Source organism: Carettochelys insculpta, chromosome 27 (genome assembly GCF_033958435.1).
Source record: "Carettochelys insculpta isolate YL-2023 chromosome 27, ASM3395843v1, whole genome shotgun sequence".
Taxonomy (NCBI): Eukaryota; Metazoa; Chordata; order Testudines; family Carettochelyidae; genus Carettochelys; species Carettochelys insculpta.
This window is the reverse complement of record NC_134163.1, coordinates 16,353,960-16,379,196: the sequence shown is the minus strand read 5'-3', so window position 1 is coordinate 16,379,196 and position 25,237 is coordinate 16,353,960. Positions and strand designations below refer to the sequence as shown.

The 25,237-nt window shown below is 44.0% G+C and overlaps 1 protein-coding gene across 3 annotated transcripts in view; it reads left to right on the top strand.

The window, feature by feature from the left end:
* INSR (insulin receptor) overlaps positions 1–25,237 on the top strand; it is a 97,171-nt gene that overhangs the window by 57,488 nt on the left and 14,446 nt on the right. For 2 of the 3 annotated variants that reach the window (XM_074977983.1, XM_074977985.1), the window contains exons 3-13: positions 5,087–5,402; positions 9,597–9,742; positions 10,298–10,442; positions 10,698–10,912; positions 11,509–11,635; positions 13,701–13,951; positions 15,007–15,174; positions 16,977–17,178; positions 20,420–20,455; positions 21,792–22,066; positions 22,495–22,637. In XM_074977983.1, the coding sequence (XP_074834084.1) occupies positions 5,087–5,402; positions 9,597–9,742; positions 10,298–10,442; positions 10,698–10,912; positions 11,509–11,635; positions 13,701–13,951; positions 15,007–15,174; positions 16,977–17,178; positions 20,420–20,455; positions 21,792–22,066; positions 22,495–22,637 (2,024 nt within the window). The remainder of the gene's footprint in view (positions 1–5,086; positions 5,403–9,596; positions 9,743–10,297; positions 10,443–10,697; positions 10,913–11,508; positions 11,636–13,700; positions 13,952–15,006; positions 15,175–16,976; positions 17,179–20,419; positions 20,456–21,791; positions 22,067–22,494; positions 22,638–25,237) is intronic. The other variant, XM_074977984.1, reaches the window with a different exon arrangement.

Here is a 25,237-nt window from a genome sequence, read left to right as displayed (position 1 = left end):
GTGAGCACCACAAGAAAATCCCATTAGCATTATATTGGACATTCAGACACAAGCCCTACCAGCCTACCACCTAAAAAACTGCTGCTTTAACCAGGTTCATAAAAAATAGTTATTTTAGTTTTTGAAGATCAATTTTTATTTAAATGAAATATAGGGTATTTAAAAAAATTAAATTTATATTGAGACCTTATGTTAAGGCGTAAGCTTATTATAAATTTAAATGCAAAAAGTAACTTTTAGCAGTGCATGTTTGCTGCCAAATTTTAAAGCAAGTGAGACCAATGAACTGGTGGAAGTCACTGGCTCAACACCTGAAAACGAGTTAGTTGAAATTCTCAACCAGCTTTGGACAACCATTGCCTTTCCTGTCTTTTTTCATTTCGATTTATTGAACCAATTAATCTCAGAGACAAGTTAAGAAACTAGGTGGGAGTTGGAAAAAGCAGGAAACTATCTGTTACATTTACTAATAAAATAGAATTCATTTTTAAACAAATCAATTGGTTTTTAACCCCAAACATTTTTGATTATGCATATGTATCTAGCATATTTAAGGCAGGTTTTAGCTAAAAATACCATGTAGTTTTTGTGCAGTTGTTAGCCGATGGCCGGGGGGTGAGGTACCACGTGTGCCCTTATTTCATCTGAGTCTATAACTGCTAGGACGGAAAGTCCCTTCGCAGTGGGCAGCCAGGGAGGCTGACAGGTGCCCCAAAGGTTGTACTGAGAACCTCCTTCACCCAAGTCTTTGACTGCTAGGACAGAAAAGTCGCTTCACAGCACGCAGCCTGGGAGGCTGATGGGTGCCCCAAAAGTCTGCCCTGTGGAGGTGGCACAACTCAGTGCTCAGCTCTCAGTATGCCTCACCAGTGGCCACGCTAAATACAGCTGAAAACCGGCTGGCTTCTTTTATTTGTGTTTGGTTTGCACAGTAACAGGGAGAGTCAGGTTAAAACTTAAACAGTTACTATTTGTTTGATAAGAAGAACTTAACTCTTATGATTACAAGGTTTACAGTTTCACTTCTTTAGTTACAAGCAGCTAGCATATAACAAAAGTACTTTTAATTCATAGATCTATTATTAAATGCGTGCAAAAGCAAAACAAAGACACATAGCAGGTCTTATTCTCACCCCTGCATTACTCGACTTGGTGTGGCCAGCATCTGTCACTCAATCCCTCGGGAAGTAGTAGTACGAGGAGGGTGTCCCCTGGGACCTCAGGAAGCGAAGACCTTCCTGACAGGCAGGTAGAGGTAACTGGAGCTCAATTAGAGGGGGTTGCCGGGCCCTACTTTATACCCGTTGGGTCACGTACACTCTTCCTTATCTTTAAAGATGCCAATTGTCTTAGATTGTCTACTTCTCACAGGGAGTTTCAAAGGCTTAATTCACACCTGCGAGGTGGAGATAATTTAGACATTCTTTTCTTATGGGCGGGAGAGTCCTCTCCTGGGACAATGTGTAGGCGTATCAGTCACTGGTACTAGCCAAGGGCAGTCTGAGGCCCTGGTCATCTGCTAGCCTGTTTCTTTTGTTGTCTGGTTTCGGTCCATTCAGGGTCATGATGAGACAGTCTGTCTGTCTGCTCTGAGGCATCAAAGACTGTGCTTGAGATTAGCACATCTGTGCTCTCAGGCATTCCAAGACTGGACTGTGTCCTTTTGCTCCCTTGTGCTCTGAAGCACCTGAAAGAGGCAAGATGGAGTCGGGCAAAAAAAAAAAAAAGGGCAAGATGGAGTAGAGCAGGGGGGATTTTCTCCGGCTACAGCAGTTTAAGTTGAATTACCATGGAGCTGGACACACACAGAAAATGGTGACTAGCTGATTTTTACTTGCTATCATAATATAAAAGAGAAAAGTTAAGAATCTGGCTAAATATAAGTTTAAGCTAAGTAAATATTTATAGATATAGTATGACCTTGCTAACAAAAATGAAGCACCAAATTTAGTGTAAAAGTTGTATTTAGTAGCAAATGAATGTTTTAATGACTACCAACCAATGAGAGAACCAACTTTTTGTTAGAAAAATAAGTAAAACATTATAAACGTATTTATACGTTCTGATTTTTGAAAAGAACATTTAAAGTAAGGTTTCCTGTTCGCTGATTTAAACCATGATTAAAATCTGAGAGTTAAATTGGATTTCTTCATATCACCCCTTGCACCTCTTTTCCATTTTGGGAATTTTAATGTTGTAAAGTCTAGTTTAGATTGTTTGCTAGTAATTGTGTGTGATGTGTCTTACTTTACACCTGTATGTGTGCAGCTTAAAAATGGAACAGGGAGCTGTATATCTGGCTTCTAGTTTCTACACCAAGAGCACTACACTGCCAACAATGGTGAGACAGAACAAAACATCAAATTTCTCTTCCATCAGTTTTCACAGTTGATGGCTGTAGAATTGGTAGGTTTTATTGAGTTCAGTCCCAGGCTCTCAAATAACTTCTTTTTGATTTATTCTGCTGCCAATATTTTCAGTAAACGTCTGGCTTGTTTTTTGTAGTACTTGCCAGAGGAGTTAATTTAGGACCAGTTTCAGGTTGTTTGCTCACTTTTTAAGAACCAGTCTCCTTTTGATCTACAGTACTGCTCTATTAATTATAAGCTCTGACTTAACCCTCTGCCACAACATCTGTTGCTGGACCATGTTCTGTGTCTGTGGGCTGATGAGGAATTAGGTGAACATGTCTTTCCACAAGTTTCACAATTTATTTTTATGTTGAACCCAGTATAAGGATCCCCTGCAAGTCCTTTGTTTACCTACTTAACTACCACTTGTGAGTATCAGGTTCATAAAATAAGCACTATTGCTGTAGCAGTACAAAAATGTTGCTAATGTAAAAGGAAGTGAATCTACATTACTGTATTTTAAGTTGGAGTATCAGTTTGTTCTATTTAACTGCTTCTTACAATTATGTGGGTGAACTGTTTGATTTCAGAGATATTTGGTCCAACCTGCTTTCCCTCTGTGTTGTGACCACTGCATTAAAAGCTTCGTTGACTTTGATTACAAGTAGGGCTGCAGAACTGGCAGCTTATGCCTTTCAATTTCCATACTTTGAGCATAACTAAAATTTTTTTTGTTTATTGCCTTTGCCCCTTTAAGTGATGAAAGGAAGATGATTCAGTGGTGGCCAAGAAAAAACACCTCCCATGTAGGTCTTACAAATAAATAAGTAGATAAATAAATAAATGCAATTATTAAAGGGATTGTGATAGTTTATAGGCCTAGTGCATCAACTACACTTCATTGCCGTTGGACTGTATCATTGTGAATTCTGTGGCTTTCAAGCAAGAGTAATGGCGGTGTTCTGGTACAGTTCCATACAAAATAAAACTATTTAATTTGATGTGAAATTTCTTTTCCCATTTTTTTTTCTTTTGCAAAGTTTCAAGTCACATAAAAGTAGAAACAATCACCCATTTCTTCTTTGTTTTTTAAGTGAGACTTTGTAATAGTAGCCACTCGCTTCTGAAAGCAACAACTCTCTAGGGTTGCTTCACAGAAACCAATGAATAGAGGATTTGGCTAGGCTTGAATAATCTACTAAACTGAAAGCTCAATTTAAATATAATCAATAATCATGTGGACTTTTGCCATAGACATACACAGCACATACCATGCTGACTGCATCTCTCTTTCTGGTGCATATTCATGTGTGGAACCCACATTTACCTAGCACGATTTGTGCGCTATTTGGTTCCGCATGTGGATGGGATTGGTTTGGTTTTCTTCCTAGGCCAGATCAGCCAAAACTGTTTAGCTGTCAGGGCTCAAGCCTGTACTTGTAACGGACATTGTGGAGGCAAAGCATGCAACAACCTTCCCAGGGTTTAGCAAATTCTTTCCAGCACTGTTTCAACCCCTAGTGTGGGCAGGGTCATATATTGCTGTTGGATAATAGTGGTGGTGTGTGGCAAGAAGTGTCATGTGAGCCTTGTGGTGTTTTACATCTTCAGATAGTCTTATCCCTTGTTTAATATTGATTTGAAAGTCAGGTGTTTTACAAGTGAAGTATTTTATCTGTTCGGGGGAGGTTCATGCAAATTTTAAGTGTACATACAGCTTGACTCTTTCTGTATCTGTAGGTGGGTCCAGCATAAATATTTTGTCCTGACCACATAGTGGCCTAAAAATACCGCACAAAATCAGAACGTGAAAATTCACGAGATCCCAAGAATTTCACATTAGGTTGATTTGTTGGATTTCAACCACTTGGACAAAGGCCCTTCATCACATGACCAAAGCACTCACTAGCTTTAAAATAAGATCTAGTGTGGGGAGTCCTGTGCTTCCATGAAGAAGCAGTGGGCTACTTATAGGATGGGCCTTTGTCCTGGGGGATTTGGTAAAGGACAACAGCTATTCCTCTGACTGGATCTGAAGAAGTGGCTCTGCCCCTTGAAAGTTTATCATCTAATAAGTTAATTTGTTAGTCTTTAACGTGCTGCATGACTGCTTTTTTGTTTCACCTGGTCTGGTCTCCATAGACAGCAGTGGAAGTCAATTAAAGATTTCTTTAGGGAGTGGCACTGAGACCCATTTCTACAGGTGCCTTCAAGGGTACTCCTCAAACCAAAACCCCAAGCTCATTCCGTAAAGACAAAACATACATAGACTCCACTGACAGTAGGATCTTGTCCTGATTGGATGCTTGGCATTAGCAATGCAGTTAGGCCACGTCTACACTAGCAAGTCCTTTTGGAAAATCAGGCTCTCTGCTGAAAGAACAAGTGGAGCAGCCACACACAACGCACTCTAAAGCAAGTATTTTGTGCACTAACTGATCTGTGCAGACCCTTCTGTGTGCACTAGGACTTTCCTACTGCTATGTAACCTAGTAGTGTTTGAAACACGAGGGAGTGACTAGTGTGTGCAGAAGAGTCTGTCCAGTTAATATGCTTTAGAAATCACACACCCATAGGGTACATTATACCACCCTGAACAGAGGCCTGAAGTTGCAAAACAGGTGGAGGTGGGACTGGGGGGAAGTGATTCTGTGCAACAAGAACCTGGACTTCGGAGTCTTACATCAACAGGCTCTCAACTACTGCTCAGGTGTCTTTCATTTTTGTCTTTGCAGTTTGTCCACCTACTTGTAAGTCACAAGGCTGCACCTCTGATGGTCAGTGCTGTCACAGCGAATGCCTGGGCAACTGTTCAGAACCCAACAATCCTGAGAAGTGTGTGGCTTGCCGTAACTTTTATCTTGATGGCAAGTGTGTGGAAAACTGCCCTGCCAATTACTATCGCTTTGAAGGGTGGCGTTGCGTGACCTTCAGCTTTTGCCAGGAGTTGCACAACAAATGCAAAAATGCCAGGGAATCAGGGTGCCATGTTATTCACAACAACGAGTGTGTTCATGAATGCCCATCAGGATACATCATGAATTCCAGCAAGTAAGTTATATCCATGTGCAACAAACCCAATGTTTTATGTGTGGTCGGTTGTGTAACAAAGTGTGATACACAACACACCTGCTATAGCATACGATTGTAGTCTATATCTTGATTGAAAAACTACTGCAGGGTTCCATGTTATAGACTTGAAGGCCCAAAAGGACCATCATGATCAGCTAGTCTGACCTCCTACACATCAGTCACAGAACCCCATCCATCCATCCCTAGCTCATAACCTCTTGTGGAGTTACTGACATCCTCAGCTATGGATTTAAGGAACTCAAGTTACAGAGACTTCAGCTTTTGCTGCACTTCAGACGAGCACGTGGCCTCTGCTCTGTGCTTCAGAGGCTACATCTACACTAACCCCAAACTTCGAAATGGCCATTTCGAAGTTTACTAATGAAGCACTGAAATGCATATTCAGCACTTTGTTAGCATGCGGGCGGCCACGGCACTTCGAAATTGACGCGCCTCGCCGCCGTGCGGCTCATCCTGACTGGGCTCCTTTTTATTTTTCTTATAAGTCTTATTCAGAATGAGGGGACTTCGAAGTAGGTGGGGTCCTTTCGAAAAGGAGCCCCATCGGGATGAGCCGCGCGACGGCGAGGCGCGTCAATTTCGAAGTGCCGCGGCCGCCCGCATGCTAACGAAGCGCTGAATATGCATTTCAGCGCTTCATTAGTAAACTTGAAATGGCCATTTGTGTGGCCATTTCGAAGTTTGGGGCTAGTGTAGACACAGCCAGAGGAAGGCAAAAAAAAAATCCGAGGGTCTGTGCCAGTCTGATCTGTGGGAAAATTGTTTCTCAACTCTATACACGGCAGTCTGCTAGACCCTGCGAGCCACTGCTGGATATCTAGGAAAGAATTAAAAGCCCTCCTCATCTAATGACCGATCTCCAGCCGCTGAAGATATATGCTAATAGCCATTGTGAGTGGGCCATATGCCATTGTAGGTGATGTTCGTTTATCATAGTATGATGACAGTGTAACAAGCAAGTGTAGCACATGTCAAAGGGAAGATACGGTCTTTCTGACTATTCCCAGGGCTTTAAGGACACAAAAATAAAAATAATTTATGTACTTATGCTATTGATCACAGAAAACCTTGTTTCTCCCACAATAAAATTGCATATTGTGGTGAGTCACATTTCCTGCGACAGTCTGTACCTTTGCGTTCCCATACATTTGCTCCTTGATTATCAGTTGCAGAGAATTCATACTGTGGCTGGATTTCTTTAGTTTTATTTCCTGTTTTGTACTTCAGACATGTGTACCAGGAGTCCCAAACGTAAGTTCTGCATTCCTTGTGTAACAGCAAGGCCCTCCTCTCTTATGCCCTTCCTCACACTCGTCCTTCTACCCCTGGGACTTGATCACGATGTCCTGTTGCTTTTCCTAGAGGAGATGATAGTCTGCCTCTGAAATATACTGGAAGTAACTGCTGGTGCCACAAGTACAAGAACAACTCATCATTTTACTGCCATTAAAAAGCAGTCTCCTAGTTGCGAAACACATCAATAAAAGTGTTTTGTCTTTTTAAATATAGTTCTGTTTACTGCCTTCCTACTGCTGTTAGAGAAGTCCATCATGCTGTCCTGCTGAGCCAGAAGCTCTGATCTCCCCCAGCTGAGGCACAGGATTGGGGTAACAGCCCGTCAGCAGAGCAATACAGATGCTATAAGGCTGTTGACAGCACCCAAAAAAAACCCCCCAAAGGGACCAAAACCCAAATAAATACATATTACCTCTGTAAAAGTTTCACACAAAGAAGCTCATAAGGTTAACATCCTTCACCAATGAAAGACACACACAGCTATGGTGCTTCTCCCCTCCCCCCAGGCAACAGTTATTTACACTGGGATTGATTAAAAAAAAAACTAGTGTTTTTATTAAGTAGTGCAAGTGACAATAGAAAGATCAAAGTAATTACTAAGACAAAATAAACAAAACACACAAGCTAATTCTAATATGCTGAGAGATCATTACAGATCATAATTCTCACTCCTTGTCTCAGAAGCAATTCTTCACAAGCCAGAGCTGATGCTTCCCTGCTTAGCTCTAATAGCCCCTTCTATATCCTCTTTGGGTGGGAAAGCAGTTTCAAAGACCAGCTGAAGATGACTCTTATTAAGCAGAATTTCCCCAAGTCTCAGACTGCGAATCCTTTTTAAATTTCCCCATCGCCATAGAAAAATACCAGATTCAAGATGGATTCCCACACTAGATGGCATAGTCCACATGTTTTTTTAAGGCCAACCACAGTTTGGGCACCCAGGAAAAGCAAAACCATTCACAGATTGTTAGTTTGAGTACTAACCCATTATGTTTCTGAAGTATCACTAATGATTCTCCTTAGCACATTTAGGCTACATCTGCACTAGCCCAAAACTTCAAATGGCCATGCAAATGGCCATTTCAAAGTTTACTAATGAAGCGCTGAAATACATATTCAGTGCCTCATTAGAATGCTGGCAGCTGCAGCACTTGGAAATTGACGCAGCTTGTCGCCACACAGCTCGTCCGGATGGGGCTCCTTTTCGAAAGGACCCCAGCAACTTTGAAATCTCCTTATTCCTAACAGCAGACAGGAATAAGGGGATTTTGAAGTTGCCAGGGTGAGGAACCGCGTCAATTTAGAAGTGCTTTGGCCTCCGGCATTCTAATGAGATCATAGAACACTAGGACTGGAAGGGACCTCGAGAGGCCATCGAGTCCAGCTCCCTGCCCCAATGGCAGGACCAAGTACTGTCTAAACCATTCTTGATAGACATCTATCTAACTTGTTCTTAAATATCTCCACAACCTCCACAAATATTCCACAACCTCCCTTGGCAATTTATTCCACTGTTTGACCACCCTGACAGTCAGGAACTCTTTCCTAATGTCTAACCTAAACCTCCCTTGCTGCAGTTTAAGCCCATTGCCTCTTCTATCCTCTGAGGCCAAGAAAAACAAGTTCTCGCCTTCTTCCTTATGACTCCCTTTTAGATACCTGAAAACCGCTATCATGTCTCCCCTCAATATGTATTTCAGTGCTTCATTAGTAAACTTGAAAATGGCCATTTGCATGGCCATTTCGAAGTTTTGGGCTAGTGTAAACACGGCCTTAAAGTTAGATCCACGCTTCATATTTCTGTTTATAACTTCACATACATGTATGACACACACACAGAAATACAATCTGCTGAATGTATATATTCTAACTTTAAAAATGTCACGTGATGCATTTTGCCTAAAGCATCAAGCTATGCATATCCATAAGACAATTTTCATGTAGCAGGAAGGGGGGCATGACACTGGCATATTAGCAAGAAGGACAGTGAGCTGTTAGTTCTGGAAGATCTTTATAGTGTTTTGTCTCCACTAAATACCATCTGAGAGTACAGCATGCATACGTGCTCAGGTGAGAAGGAAAGTAGCTGTTACCTTACCTTTATCACTATAGGAATTTTCTTCTTAGTAGGACCAACCAGGAATATTTGTGTGCTGTGTGTTCTCTCACTCAGATTTCTCTGGGAGGCCCTCTGGTTAATTGTACTTAAATTACATAAAATAAGAAGAAAATGTCTTAAATTACAACAAGGGCTGTTCTGGTTGCACAATAGGAAAAAAGCCCTAACTGTCAGAGGAGTTAAGCACTGCAATAAACTGCCTGGGGAGGTTGTGAAATCCCTGTCACTGGAGATTAAGATCAGGTTAGAGAGACACCTGTGAGGGACAGGCTAAATAATACTTAGCTCTGGCATGAGAACAAGAGACTGTATTAAATTATGTCGCAAGGTCTCTTCCAGTCTGACAGACCTATGATTATATGGTATATTGTTGAGTTAAAAAATGAAACGCTGCTTAGACCACCAGGTCTTTTTATCAGGTGTCTCATTCTGGTTTTGATTCACAGACTGTCAAGGAGAAATTCTCCTGTGTCACAATATCTTGTATTCCAGTGCTGGGACATCAACCAAGGAAAGTGGTGTTTTTTGTTGTTTAGTTTTAAGCAATATTCAAGTGTTGTTTGAAGCTGTTTAGAAGCAGGTATTGTGTGTGATGTAAGTAAGCAACTCAACATAGTGTCAAAAGTACTATCGCCTTTTCAACTGATTATCCTGCATTTGTGAATACAGAGGAAGAGACCCCAGTTTAAGCTGCCCAGAAACATCTCTCATATCTTCCGTGCTCTCTTGTTTTTCAGCCTGCACTGTTCTCCATGTGCAGGGCCCTGTCCAAAAGTTTGTGACTACGGCAAAGAGAAGATAATTGATTCAGTTACATCTGCACAGGAGCTTCGTGGCTGCACCATCCTTAATGGAAGCTTAGTCATAAACATCCGTGGAGGAAGTAAGCATTGTACAACGGGGCTGACAGCCTCACTGGACCTCTGGGCAAGGCAGGTGGGAGGCCTGCTCTGTGCTCCCAGAAGGGGCTTAGCCTCTGGTGGAAGGGACAGAGCAGGGGCTAGCTTCCCCAGGCAGTCCTCAGTGCATGCGGTGTGAGGCTCCAGCAACAATTATAGGACCCAGGGCTCCAGCTGCTGTAGTAGCAGCAGCAGTGGTGGCCTGGAACCCCAGCCACTTTTGAATCACTGGGCCCCGGGATGATTGTCCTCTTTGGGCCCCCACCCTCACCCTTCTGTTGGTAGGCCGGGTGCCGTACGTTATGTGCTGCATCAGAGAGAACGTGTAGAATGTGAAAAAGCATAGGAGAGGGCAGGGAGAACTGAATGTAAAGAAGGCAGTGAGAAAGTGTCCATTGAGCCCAGGATCTCAGCAGGACTTTTAAAGCTGAAACGTAGAAAGCCTGCTTCAGCCTGCAGTGATTCAGGACTTAATCCCTCTTTTTGTGGTGCTCATCACCATGGCATTGGGAAGCTTAACCCCGTTTCCTTCTGCCCAGATAACATAGCAGCTGAACTTGAAGCGAATCTTGGATTGATTGAAGAAATCTCAGGTTACCTAAAAATTCGCCGCTCCTATGCCTTGGTTTCTCTTTCTTTTTTTCGTAAGCTACATCTGATTAAAGGGGAGACTTTAGAAGCTGGGTGAGTTTTTTTGTGTTTTTTTTTCCTTTCTTTCTATATGATGCTTCAGTCTCTTTTTACATATGGGGGTGCAATATAAGTTGTCAGGAGAATGTTAAATTATCTTAAATGGGTGTTTTTAATTGCTGTCTGCCCATAGTTAAGGCCTGTCCTTATAAGTACTCCATATGGGGAACTAATGTGATGTCTGGATTAATGTATGAGAAAAGCCAGTTTATGAATTAACTGATCCTCATCCATTCTCTCTTCTCACAGCAATTACTCCTTCTATGCCCTTGACAATCAGAACCTGCGCCAGCTCTGGGACTGGAGCAAACACAATCTCAGCATAGCACAGGGCAAGCTCTTCTTCCATTATAACCCCAAACTGTGTTTATCAGAAATCCACAAGATGGAGGAGATCTCTGGGACTAAAGGACGTCAGGAGAGGAATGACATAGCCCTGAAGACAAATGGCGACCAAGCCTCTTGTAAGGGAAGTTCATAATATGACGAGATTTGTGCTGTGTGCTCCCCTTGATAACCTCCTTGGCTAGTGAACTTCACAGGACATGGACTGTCCTGGCATTCTTTGTGTTAACGTCCCAGGCACCTCAGTTACTTTGTAAGCTCACTGTCAACTTGCCATGAGTTCCTGCCACACACCATTACCTCAGTCCTGACCAGGGCATTTGAGCTTTGTTGCTCTGCACGTGTTTAATCATGTCTCTTTTCTGTGTGATGAGAAGTCATACAGCGAAGTACACACCCCAAAATAAACTGAGGTGGAAAGAGTATTTCTGTTCAGTTCAGTTGGAGCAGTTGCTGTAACAGTAGATAGATCTCACAACAGACATCTTTTTGGACAGAGACTCTGTAAAGCAGATGTGTTGAACAAACCAATCCAGAAGCCCACCTGAATGGTTCAAAATCCCGTGATTTACAAATTGTAATGTAAAATGCTTCCCTGCTCTAAGCATTTCCCAAGCTTTGGTTCTAAAATGTGTTTATACAAAACGGGAACTTAAAGGAATCTCTTCAGTTTTAAAATAAAGTAAAAAGCAGTATCCTTTGCCTTTTGCTTTAGGTGAAAATGAATTGCTGAAGTTTTCATATATCAAAACAACTCACGATAAAATCATACTAAAGTGGGAGCCGTACTGGCCACCTGACTTCCGTGATCTCCTTGGATTTATGCTTTTCTACAAGGAAGCGTAAGTAGCTACATCTTTACAGTAACTTTAGGGAGATGCCAGCTCAGGTGACCCAAAGCCACACAGTTCCCTATTGGTCTTGTGTCCTTCCACACACTACTTCTGACCTTAAAGAGCAGATTTCACCCTGAACACTGTTACTTGTGTTTAATCTTTATGAATGTCTGATCATTTAATGTGTCTTTCCAATGTCACCTTTTTGCTGCAGAGGTGCTAATTAGGTTTCCTGCCTTAGCTCTGTCAGGAGCCAGCCAAAATACTCCTCTAAAGAGTAACTTAAGACTTAGAATTGAAACTCATTAATTCAGCACTTAATTACAGAAGCCTAGATTCTGTCACCTCTCCATTTCTGCTGAGGAGTGGGGCATTTGTGTTCCCTTTCAGACCGTAGCCATTTTTAAAACTCAGTGTTAGCAAAGTGGTCTATGCTGATCCTGACCCACCCTGTCACTCCCACGCACCCGTAATTTCTTTGTGATGTCATAAACCCTCACTTCTCTGCAGGCTCAAATCAAAGCCTTTATCAACTGGCAGAAAGCTTAAGTGAATTCATGACACCAGCAGTAAAATACAAATTTCACAAAATCGCAGGGGCTCCCACAATCTGGGAGGCACCAAGGGCTGGCTGCCCTAGCTACACCTCTTACTCCTTCCCAAGGTCACTGCCCACCCTAGGGCTCAGAACTAGGCCTCCATACACACCTTGCCCTGGGGCCCATGGCGGCTGTTGGCCCTGCTGGGTGTAGCTTGCTTGGGGAGCTAAAATGCACTTTAAGGAATGGTATTTCTAGACCTTTTGCCTTCTGAACTTCTGGAAAGAAGCATTTCCCTGTATGCTGGTTAGCTGGAGAGAGCTCTATAATACTTCAGCCTTTTTAAAAAAAAATGCTAAATGTGGAAATTCAGCTGCCTCAGTTTGGCTGGTAAGAAGGCAGGACTGGCCGGAATAACTGTTTGTTCGCTTCCTTAGGAGGGTAACTTCCTGCTGAACTCCCAGACAATGAATATTTCCTTCTCAATGTGCCATATGTTCTGTAGGGACTACCTCTGCCATGGGGTTAGAGTCTACTGTGGCTGGAAGAATATCAGTCTTTAAGTCTGGAATGGCTGGAGTGCCAATGTCCCTGAATTCAGTTTTTTAGAAGCCATCCAGACCAGTGTGAAAGAGCTCTGGGTTTCCTGAACCCCCTCTGGGTTCCTTGGGTGTTGCTGTGTTGTCCTCGGACATGGACAACGCAGCTAGTGAGAAGAACTAGGTTTGATCCTGGTGAGAACTGTTCTTTCCCCGTGGGCTACCTCAAGTAGCTGTTCTGAGCGTGCTATAACAGATCAAGTTACAGCCACCTTTATCTGGTTGTCATTCACTCTATAACTCTCAAAACCAAATGTAAATTGTTGCCTGTTCTTTAGCAGTGCAGTGGATGGAGTAGGGCACTGTTTGAAATAGGCTGTCTGAATGGAAGGGCAAAGGTGTTGTCGCCATATGTTGGGAAATGGGAGTAGAACTCCATTTGTATGTGGAAAAGCTTTCGGTTCTGGCTGTCTCCTGCTTCAAGGCATCAGCTCGCCATCTGAGGGTAATAATGCCTATTCCTCCTATCCAGTCCCAGCAACTTCATCCTGGGATCCGTGCGTAGGTTGGTTGAGGTTGGAGCATTTTCCTTTACCTGCAGCTTCCTTGCTGGTTGCTTTAGTGAGAAGAGCGTTCTCCAGTGCAGTGGTTTGCTCTGGTTTGGTAAATCCCATGTCTGTGGAGCAGTGACTATTTGTGGCACTTCTAGACAGCTGGATCTCAAGATTCTAGAGTTCCTGTCAGATTTCCTGTCCAGACAGACTTCCTTTGTCTCTCTGTGCTTCCGTTCCTCCAACATGTGTGTGGGGCTAATACCCCCTCCCCTGCCTGCTTCCCTGGATGTTGTGATGCTCTGTAAAGCTCTTGGCAATCCTGGAATGAAGGATTATCATGGTTTTTGGTGTTTCATAGCTGTTGTGATTATTTCTTAAAAACCTGAAGTTTGGTCGCTGTTACCTTGAGGTCTTTATCCCCCTCTTTCCTTCCAAAAAGGCCATACCAGAATGTGACAGAATTTGATGGACAAGATGCCTGTGGATCAAATAGCTGGACAGTGGTTGATGTTGACCCTCCCCCACGGTCAAATGATGCAAAAGTCCAGACCCACCCAGGCTGGCTCCTGCGGGGTTTGAAGCCATGGACTCAGTATGCGGTGTTTGTTAAAACTCTGGTCACCTTCTCGGATGAACGAAGGACATACGGTGCAAAGAGTGAAATAATTTACGTCCAGACCAATGCGACTGGTGAGTGGTGTCTGATCATTGTCGCCTTGCATGTGGCAAAGAAAATCATACCCACCCATTTTATGCCTGAATAGAGAGCTGTACTGGTTCTTGGTCTCTCCACTGACATGGTGTGCCTGATTTTAACACATACAGGCTCCTCACTCATTCTTTGGGTATGAGCATGCTCCCACGCTGGTGTAACCCTGCTGTGGTGTCATGAAGTGTGACTGAATCTGGGGATGGGGAGGCATGAATTTTTTTCCACGTGGGACGTTTCTCCTTTATTTCTGTTTATTTGCCTGGTAAAGCAAAAAGGTGAATGAGAACAAACCAAGTAATGAATGGAAAAACACCAGCCCTAATAATCCGATGTCTTGGGAGACTATAATGAAATAGTATGTGGGGGAACAACCCTTCAGTGAGGCGAGCTGAACTGAATCTCTAATTACTTACTTGAGAGCTGTGTAAAATATAAAGCTAGTGCCAGTCTGGAGAAGAGACAGGTGAGACCAGATGCACTGGGAAACCCAGAGTGAGATTTTGCCTTCCTGATTTGTGATGAGGATTATCAACAGTGAGCTCAGGGCCCGGGTCAGTTTGTGTGCGCTTCATCCAGGAGGCAGTGGCTCACCTGTACCAGACAATAGGTGAGGCTGGTACTAGTGCTGCTAGGAGCTTTGTGGGGGTCACAGAGTGGCTCTGACCCTCGTGTCTCTAAGGCAGGGCTGGCTGAGAGGGGTAACACAGGAACTCTGTTCTGGGGGCCCCAGAGATGGTCACGGGACAGACCGTTTAGGGGAACTGCAGGACAGGGAGAATGTTGGGATCACTTTGCAATGAGTAACTGGGTGGTGTAAGTCAGGGTATTCCAGGGTTGGCTATAGGCTGACTGTCAGTGTTGGGGAGTGAGCCATGATGGCCCAGCAGTGAGGGTACCCAGAGTTGCAGGGCAGGCAGTGACACCATCCTGCCTGGGTCTGGGTGAACCCCAAAGCACCATAGCAGTTTTTGCCTTGTTCTCAGTCTGTTTTCACAGAGTGGTGTGAGTTACCTGTGTCTTTTTCTCCCTTCAGTTCCCTCAGTCCCATTAGATCCAATATCGGTTTCCAACTCTTCGTCCCAGATCATTCTGAAATGGAAGCCGCCCTCTGAGCCAAACGGGAACATCACACACTACCTTGTGTACTGGCAGCAGCAGCCAGAGGACAGCGAGCTTTATGAACTCGACTACTGCCTGAAAGGTAGGTGCCTTTTTGCCCACCCCTTGCCTCCTGCTTATAACATTCAAGCTTACAGTCTGTTCTGGTCCAGCACAAGTGGTGAAGTTTCTTTCTCAGCCTTGTGAGAAGTGGGTGGGATACAGGATCATGGCATTTTAGTGGATGATTCTCTAGGAGCACACAGAGATGTAGGCAGAGCTTTTAAGGCTGTGTTCTCTCTGTCTTTTGCCTTGACCTGGTTGCTGTTACCAGGCCCACCAACAGAGATTGTAAGGAATAATTGGTTTGAACACCATAAACTGAGATGTTTTAACGATCATGGGAACCTCCTTCTGCCCTTGCTTCTCTTAATCTGGGTATCCTGTTTTATCAAAGCAAGCAAGCATGACATGAAATATTGTTGGGCTTCTGGAGACCTTCAGTCAATTAGTCTGATATGTAACCCTCTCCTTGGCTTCTAGAGCTGTCTTTTGGCTAAAGAGATTTATTGGTGTCTTTCAAGATCTACATCTGTCATTTGATTCTGTCCCTACTGACTGGATGAATTATGGTGAAATCCCCATTGACTTCAACACTGTTAGATGATCACATGATTTCTAAGTGAATAGTAACAGAGAGGGAGCTGTGCTAGTCTATATACTACCAAAACAAAAAAACAGTCAAAGACTAACAAAATAATTTATTAGGTGAGCTTTCGTGGCATGTTTGTTCCCAGGTAACAATGTCTGCTGCTGCTTTCCTTGGCTTTGAGGTGGGGAAATTTAAACTGGCAAAGTGAAACTCCAGGCCGAAGGCAGGGCTTGGTCATGATGCTGGTCTCTTCAGGGTTCTGTTTCCACGGCTATTAGCAGCAATGTCTAGATGGCTATGTGGTGGAGACTGGTGAAATGAGAACACCTACACCTGACGTTACCTCTGTTTTGGGAGACCCTGTTGTACTGCCTGTTCTCAGCATTCCCCTCAGCCTAACCTCGTAAGCTGAGAAATTTCAGCAAGTTATTAAAAGCCTGGAAGCTTAGTTGGTCTGAAGAAGTGGGTCTGTCCCACGAAAGCTCATTACCTAATAAATTATTTTGTTTGTGCTACTTGACTGCTTTTTTGTTTTGATTCCTAAGAGTTGTGACACAGCAAGTACAGATCAGGACCAGAAGCTGTTTCACATTTGCAGACCAGAGACTTCTAGCCCCAAGATGTGAGAGGACCACTCTGAATGTTTTCTGACTCCAGCAGCCCCTAGTTACATGTTATAGGCCACACACACACCCCAGCTGGCCAAACCATGTTAGTATCCCCTTGCGGCTACAGCCCAGAGCGTGCTGTGCTTAGTGCTAGTTTGAAAACTAGTGTAGGCAAGTCCTTAAACTAGTCACCAATGAACAATGCCCTCCTGTGTTCCTCAGTGTCATAAGCATCCATTGACTTTGTGAACTCTGCCTCATCTGAAACCCTGCATCTAGCCTCTGATCTGCCAATATGACCCCCATTTCAGGAATGAGGAGACTATCAGCTATGTTGTATGCTGGCCCAGCATGGCTAAATGGATCTGTCAATGTTCAGCAGTTAATTGGAATGGCTCCTCCCAGGCAGGATGGGACACTGCTGCTGGTAGACATGACAAGCTGTGAGCCAGGATGGTGCATCAAGATTTCAAGGTTCCATGGGGGGAGAGCATGCCAAAAGTCATGTCAGCTCAGTGGGTTTCAAGTAATAACCTGGAAATAGTTCTGACTCTTTAAAATCTGTGACTTCAAACTGCTGTGCCAACTAGCCAGTGACTTTTGCATGGGTGTGTGAGTGTGATGCAAGAATTCTTTTCTCCCTAGGACTAAAATTGCCGTCAAGGACTTGGTCTCCCCCTTTTGAATCTGAAGACCCTCATAAATATAATCAAAGTGAAAACGAGGACATCAGTGGGGACTGCTGTTCCTGTCCAAAAACTGACTCTCAGATACAGAAGGAGCAGGAAGAGTCAGCCTTCCGCAAGACATTTGAGAATTATCTCCACAATGAGGTGTTTGTCCCCAGGTAACAAACTCTGCGGCTGCTGCTGCTTCCCTTGGCTTTGAGGTGGGGAAATTTAAACTGGCAAAGTGAAACCTCAGGCCAAAGGCAGGGCTTGATCATGATGTTGGTCTCTTCAGGGTGCTGTTTCCACAGCTATCGAGCAATGTCTAGATGGCTATGTGGTGGAGACTGGTAAAACGAGAACACCTACACCTGATGTTATCTCTCTTTTGGGAGACCCTGTTGTACTGCCTGTTCTCAGCATTCCCCTCAGCCTAACCTCATAAGCTGAGAAATTTCAACCAGTTATGAAAAGCCTGGAAGCTTAGTTAAACTTGTGTGATGCCAGAAATGGCCATTTCTCCTGCCTGAAACTTTCTTGAAGCTTTAGTGCATTAGCCATTTAAAAATAAAAAAAAAGAAAAAGGGGTGTTTATTATGCCACAACCTTGTCTTTTACTGTGGTATGTGTGGTCTTCCGTGTACTTTAGCGTGGGAAATACCTCCAACACCCTGAGGAATGTAACTGCTGTGGGTGGTAGATGGCCTGTTTTGAATTGCATGCACTGTGTCACATTATTTGACGTTAAATGTGTTTGCACTTCGTATGAGTTACAGGGGATTCGCTATAGGAAGCAAGTTGGGGCTGGTGGTAATTTGCTTTCTAAACTATCCTAATGAGTTTCACGCACCATATCTGTGCTTTGCTGGTTGCACTTATCCAGAAAATATTTACTTGTAGCTCCCTGACAAAAGCCACATTATGACAATGAACGATTTTACTAAAAGTGCACTACTAAGCAGCATTCCTCTCTAAGCCTAAGGGAGTGATGCCTGCAGTTGGCATCTGGGAAGTCCCTTACTTTGCTGTTTCCTTCCTACTTGTTCTGTGCAGAGGACCAGGTTTCTGTGTGAAACATAGAGCTGCGGTGGATTCCCCAGGACCCTGTGTAGTCAGCAGCCAGATGGGATCCAAGCCATTGTCACATAGGCAATATCCTGTTGATCCAGGCAAACAGTTCTTCTAATGTGATTTTTTTAAATTATTGTACAGCCAATCCAGGATGCTTCTCATGTCAATTTCTGGGGTATCTAGTCTAAGAAACCAGTAAGTAGGACCACCACCGTCAGTCTGCTAAGGAAGAAACCTGCAGCCCTGTTATATTACTTAATTTACTAATACAGGGTTCTTTCTCTGTCTTAAGCCAGCAGCAAATATACCATCCTATTGACATGTAGTCTGCCTGCTTGGCTGGTTTTTTCTGATGGGTTTCAGTTAGCAGCAAAGTGAATTAGAGGTTGTTTTGCTGATGTTTCTTACCAACCACTCTGATCCAGGGCAACTTACACAGGATCTAGCAGCAGAATGGGATTTGAATCTACTTCCATATAGTATTTCCGGTGCCACTAAGTGCCAGTGGCCTCCCTGACAGTGTTGCAGAAACCTTATTTGAAAGCAGAGCCTGCTATTGGTCATGAGAAGGAAGACTAGGCCCTAGAAGGAAAGAGCCGGAGCCTTGTGAAGTTGTGCAGGGTTATAAGAAGATCGTTGGGTTAGTGGCACGGGGCCCATCTGCCCCTTGATTGGCTCCCTGTCTTATTGTCTCACTCACTGTTTACTCTTGCTTCCTTTTGGCTTTTTTTTTCCCTCCTCCTCCTCCTCCTTTTGTCTTCCCTGATTGTTACAGGAAACCCATTGCCTGGGCAGTGTCTGTGTCTGATACTGTGCTCTGCCACACACTCTTCCAGACAACCTGAACCCACTTTTGCTCTTTTAGTTTGTTTTGTCTGACCCACTCTTAGTACTCCGGCTGGGAAGGAGTGTTGCAAGGAGGTTGGGCTAGGTCTTGTAAGTCAACTTCCTTTTGTATTGACAGAACAGGGTAGGATTTCTAAAAGTGCCTGCCCATAGCCCCCTTCCTAGCCATCAGTCTCCCACAGCTGAACAAAGTGGCATTCAGAAGTTGATGCTTCGTTTCTTCTTTATTGTGTTTTTCTTGTACTGGAAAAAAATTCACACAGCTACGAGCAGCAATAAGGAAGAGACTTCAAAAGCATGTGGAATGTGAAAGCTTGAAAGTGGGCTGGGCTGATTTTCAGATACCTGTGGCACCAGGTTCACCTCCTGCAAGATATGTATGGCTGCAGTTAAGCCAATAAACGCTTCAGGGCATTCTCTGTGCTGCCAGCCACAGCCTGCTTGAGGACAGGGTGCTGGGCATGGAGACCAGAGCCGGGTGTTTCACACAGCAAACCACTGAGACCATCACAGTAGCTGTAGATTGTGTTGGAAAGAGAGGCTGGAGCAGCAGTGGGGAGAGCAGAAAGGATTTAGTAAAGGAGTTGCTTTCAGTCTAGGGTGGGGTAGTTGACTATTTTTTCCTCAAGATCCATATTTCTTGATCAAGTTCCAGATGTCAGGGAAAATAATAATAAACCCCCAACAACAAGTAATTAAAAAGACATCAGGAACTGCTCAAAAGTGTCTTGAGGTCTGGATTTGGCCTGTGGTCCACATTTTGACTCCCCTGATCTCGGACAATAAAAGGCTTGGATTTCTCAAGTTTGCAGCTTCTGGAGCTTTGCTGTTCTCTAGTGTTTCAAGAGTTTTCTGTGTTTGTCCATTGTCAGCTCTGGGCTAGAGGAGGGTGCCCAGTTGCAAAGCTCTCATCAGGGAGAGCCTGTTGTGAAAAACAAAACTACTTTCAGGCTTGGGGAACTGCTGAGTCAGCACTTTGTAAGCAGTGGGGAAGAGATAAATTGTGAAGCTTAAACAAGGTTTTAGTTAACCATAAAGAATCTTTGAGCTGAGTGGGAGGTGATCTGTTTTTATTGTGACCTACAATTGCATCTTTGAACTCTGCCTCATTGTTAGAGGGCACAGTTCAGAGCAATGTGCAAGTTGGGAGAACAACAACTTAAAATGGTTTCCCTGGAGTTAATTAGTAATTACAGGAAGAGCAATTTAAAGCCAAGAATGTGCTATCCTGAGCCTGCACAGACTGGTTTGTCCACACAAGGTATTGAACCTGTGACCATAGGGGTAAACCCCTGTGCTTTACCACATGAACTAAAAGCTGTCTGGCTCTCCGCGAATGCTATAGAGCAGAGACTTCATTCAACCTAGTATGTGGTCTCAGTGCCTTGGGATTATGCTTTGTTCTCTCGTGACTATGAATGTCAGTATTGCTGTGCAAAACATAATGTTAAATTTGTGGACATTTTGGATCTGCTTTCAAAGTGGTTGCATTTGTTTTTTCAGAAAAATTACAACAGGGAATGGAACTGAGGACTCTAGGTAATGACCTGATCTGTGCACTCACTTGCTGCAATTTTAATTAGCCAATCATTTGCTTGATAGTTTGAGGGTGGCAGTGAAAAGTTCAATTCAATTCAGCAGCAAAGATTTGCTTCAGTGTCTTGTTGCATTTGTAAACTGTGGAGGCATCCACAGTTCTGGTTCCTTTCAGGTGATTCGTTTTAATAGCAAAGATCACAATCATTCCCTTTCATACATGATTTGGATTTTAACCTATCTGGTCAGAGCAATAGAAATTTCCCATGGAGGGGAGCAGGGATTCCTCTCAGGCAACTAACATTGATTGTAACTTGGATCCCCCGATTCACTTAGAGTTCCCAGCCTGAAACTCCTGGTTGCAAATAGGACCACAGGATTCAACCGTTGAGTGTAACTGCCTTGATTTAACATAATGCTTTTGAAAAAAACAAATTGGGCTGGTGCTTGGTCCTGAATTCTAGTGAAACAAGTGTCCCCTTTTGTGGCTTTGAAGTTAACTAGCTGCTTTCTCTTACAGTATGGGGATTGCCAAGGTCATGTTTGCCAACTTGATAGTCGCAACAACAAGAAGTTGAAGCAAATCTCTGAACTAATATACAATAATTTGAAAGAAAGCCTTCAGTTAACTTCTGCTGAATGTTACTAATGTGTGCGATGTGCATCTGGCAGTACCGGGACCTTTGTTAAACTTTAATTCTTTAAAATACTGAAAAGAACATTCAAGAGCTGTTTGGTGTGAAAAGGTGAAAGTTCTTGTCATGTGTAAAACAGAATCTGTAAGTCTAGAGCACTGGATGCACTCCATTGAGCCAGGAAACCAGCCTTACGAATTCTATATGCGGATTTAGGACACCTGGAATATGCGCAGCACCAAATATGCTCAAACTCCAGGCTTAGGATATGATTCCATATGGTCAATGCAGAGCAATCCCTGAAGTGCTGAAGTCTTGTTCAGGCAACATTTATGTTTGTGGAACCCAGAGATTAGTAACATCACTGTTGTGTTCAGCTGTGCTGAACTGGGAGAACATGAGTCATTGCATACTTTGGCCTTAGCTTTTATTTTTTCCATGTACAGTTATGAAACAAAGGTAGATCGAGCCCACAAGCACCATTTAAAGGTAGCATTTTGCAGAAACATCGAGACGGCTTTGTGACTTCCTCGTACAGCTGAACAAAGTGTCATTCAGAAGATGAAAAATCTGAATTGTTTACTTTGTGCTGCATTCCAAGTGCACGCAGCTTGCACTTAAGTTTTCAGATAAATGCTGAACTCCCAGATAAATAACTTTTCACTACATATAGTGAATAATTTCTTACCTGTGTTGTTCTACAGGCCATCCCGAAAACGAAGAGATCTTGGCAGTGTGGCTAATGCCACTGTGGTGGTACCAACCTTCCCATCCTCAATTAATACCTCCTCTGCAATGGCACCAGAAAACACAGAGGAACAGAAGCCTTTCGAGAGAGTTAATTTCAAGGAGTCCTTGGTTATCTCAGGCCTACGGCATTTTACGGGGTATCGTATTGAGCTCCATGCCTGTAACCATGATCCCAAAGAATCCCAATGCAGTGTTGCAGCATATGTTAGTGCCAGAACCATGCCAGAAGGTGAGTTGTCTTCCCTTTGCCTCATGGGGAATCAAATATTTTTTTGAAACGGCTGTCTCCTCAATATGCTACGTGTATTTCAGACGATGCCCTGGGAATCTCATTCTGATGAATATCAGAGAGGTAGCTGAGTTAGTCTGTATCTTCAGAAACAAAAAGAAGTCCTGTGGCACCTTATAGACGAACATATTTTGGAGCACAAGCTTTCGAGGGAAAAGACCTGTTTTGTCAGATACGTGTAGTGAGATCTGATGAAATGGGTCTTTGCCCACGAAAGCTTATGCTGATGAACTGTCTAAGTATCCCTGTCTGGTGATTAGCTGGGAAAGGCTGACTTGTTGGGTTGGGCAAGGTTTGCATTTTGTAAGATATTTTAGAACTTAAAGCTTTTTCTAAACATAACTTTGAAAAAAATCTGTTGGTTTTAGCAAAGGCTGATGATATTGTTGGTCCAGTTACCCATGAGCTGGTTGAAAAAAATGCTGTTCATTTGAAGTGGCAGGAGCCAAAGGAGCCAAATGGGCTAATTGTGCTCTATGAAGTGAATTACGTGCGTCTTGGGGAACCAGAGGTGAGAGCTTCTTTCTTTCAGCCTGTTCAGAGATAATACATGAATAAATGTGCACTTTACCCACTTGCTCTAAAATGGGGAGCTAGGTGGTAATGGCATATCCTGACAGTCCCTGGACTCACCTCCTCTATATCAAGTGTCAGGACAAGATCAGAATTGAGGCTGTTTGAAGCAGAACCCACCAATTATCTTCATCCCCACTGGTTCAGTGGCTTTCTTGGTATTGACTTATTAGGATGGAAGACCAATGAATTCCAACGTGTACATCCCAAGGAATGCTGTGACATAGCCAGCAATCATGTGAGCATCAAACTTCAGGGGTGCAATAAAATTGTCTGATGGATGTAAACTAAATATTCTGCCAAATGCTCATTTAAAGAGTTAATCAGAGTGTGATCTTGATGGTGCTCTATCTTCAAGGAGATCACGTCCCTTTGGGGTTTGCTGTGATGATGATAGTGCCCTGGAATATGTCTCCTTGGTAGGGTGACCATATCTCCCCTGCTCAAATATGGACATGGGGAATGATGCCATCCCAGCCAAAATGGGATGGATAATCACTCGATCTGGGAGTCGGCTGCCCTGTGGGGGCTGTCACCCTCCCAGTGACGCTCCCGGCTTCCACCAGCTGGGAGCCCACTGTGCTGTCATGCCAGCTTCCTGAGCTGAGGGAAGCTGGTGGGGGGCAGCCATGGTGTGGGTCTGGCTCCTGGCTCTCCCAGCCATGGGGTGAGGGGGCAGCTGCACTGCAGCGGGGGAACTAGGGGAAGCTCGGGAGCTCCCAGCTACCTCAGCCAGGGGAAGTTGGGGTAGCTGTGGCCGAGTCCGGCTCCTGGCGCCCCCACCTTCACCCAGCTAGGGGGCAGCCACACCACCATAGGGGAAGCTGGGGGGCATCCGCGCTGCTACCCAGGTCCAGCTCCCCCAACAGGGGGAAGCTGGGAGTGGGGCAGCTGTGGCCGCATCTGGCTCCCCCAGCTGGGGGAAGCTGGGAGGCAGCTGCATTGCTGTGGGGGAGCCGAGGGGAGCAGATGGCAGCTGCAGGAAATAACAGGGCAAGCCCCTTGGACAGAATAAATTGGGGTGCCATCCTGGTTCCCAAATACAGGACTGTCCCTCTGAAACCAGGATGGATGATCACCTTACTCCTTGGCAACGACTGGCTTGCCCGTATGCACTCCACTCTTGCAACAATGACACTGAACCTAGCTCTGCCCGTAGGGTGGACACTATAGCTGTAAGTGGGGACTGGCTGTAGGAATTTGTGTAAACCTGCTGGGGAAGTGCTTATTTCCCTGATGTTGCTCCAGAAATGTGAGGCAGCCCACCCTGCCCTGTTTGTTGTAGTTTCAGTCCAGTTCTCTTTTTGCATGAACTTATCAGCCACTCTGTCAGAGAAACATGTCTGCTCTTATCTTCTAGGAGTGTATTCCATGGTGATGGGCAGCACTACAAATCTGTCTTCAGTAACTACTGCTCAACATGACTCTCACTTGTTGTCTTAGTGCAGGGATTTTAGTGCACAGGTGGTTATGGAAATGATATAGATATAAATCTCAGCTGCGTATTGCAAAACAATTAAGGTTACAGTTGAAGGATATAATAAAATGCAGCCCTGACCCTGCAGCTGGCACTGCATGGGCAGACCTTCAGTGCTTGTGCAGGCTTCCATCAGTGGGGTTTTGCATGGGTGACAAAGGGCTTGTGTGCCCAGATCAGACAGAAAATTGAGGTCCAGCGCAGCAAATGGCATGTGCCCCACGTGATCTAATACTACTTAACAATGAGATGCAAACCCAGGATATAACATTATAATGGGGATGAGCAGAGCATTCCAAAACACAATTATTTCTCTCTGCTGCTCAGGGAAATTGTGAGGGGGGCGTCCTCATTGTATTCCTACCCTTTTCAATGCTGTGGGAGGACTTTATTTGTAAGAGCTTGTGATTTAGATCTTGTCTTCCCTTGATTACTTGTTGTAGCCCTGTGTTTAGTGTGAGCTTCCTTCTGGGGAGAAAGCAGAATATGCCCCTTGTGGCACTAACCTTTGAACTAACAAAGCTGTTTTTCTCATTTGTTTTCTTGATCTTTGGGCAGCATGTTTTTTATGGTTCTTCTTTCTTTGCCTTTCAAATCCAGCTCTCAGGGTGATCCACAGCTCTTCCCTCCCTGCAGCGGGTTGTGTGTGTAGTGACATTGGTAAATGATTTCATAAATTAGTGGTGGTAGGAATAAACTACTGCTGGTCACTAAACTACTGTGGGTGTTAAATATGTGCCTAAGTTAGAAGCTAGTAGGAAGCCTGAAGTCTTAGCCATTCTGGTGCCCTTCCCTGACTGCCAACACCTTTTGTTTGTTTTGCTGCATTAAATGTTCATTTATTGCCAAATGAAAAGCCTCATTGGGCTGGGTATTGCAAGCCTCAGCAGCTTGCTAGACTGCTCACAAGATGCAATACATTTAAAAGCACCCAGCTGATTCTAATAAAACCCCTTCCTAGACATCTTCCTGGGTAAAGGCAGAAGGACTCTGGGGACTCATAGTGCTCTCCTGTTCTGACATGGAGTAAATTTGTATGATTGTGTATGAACAATCCAGGT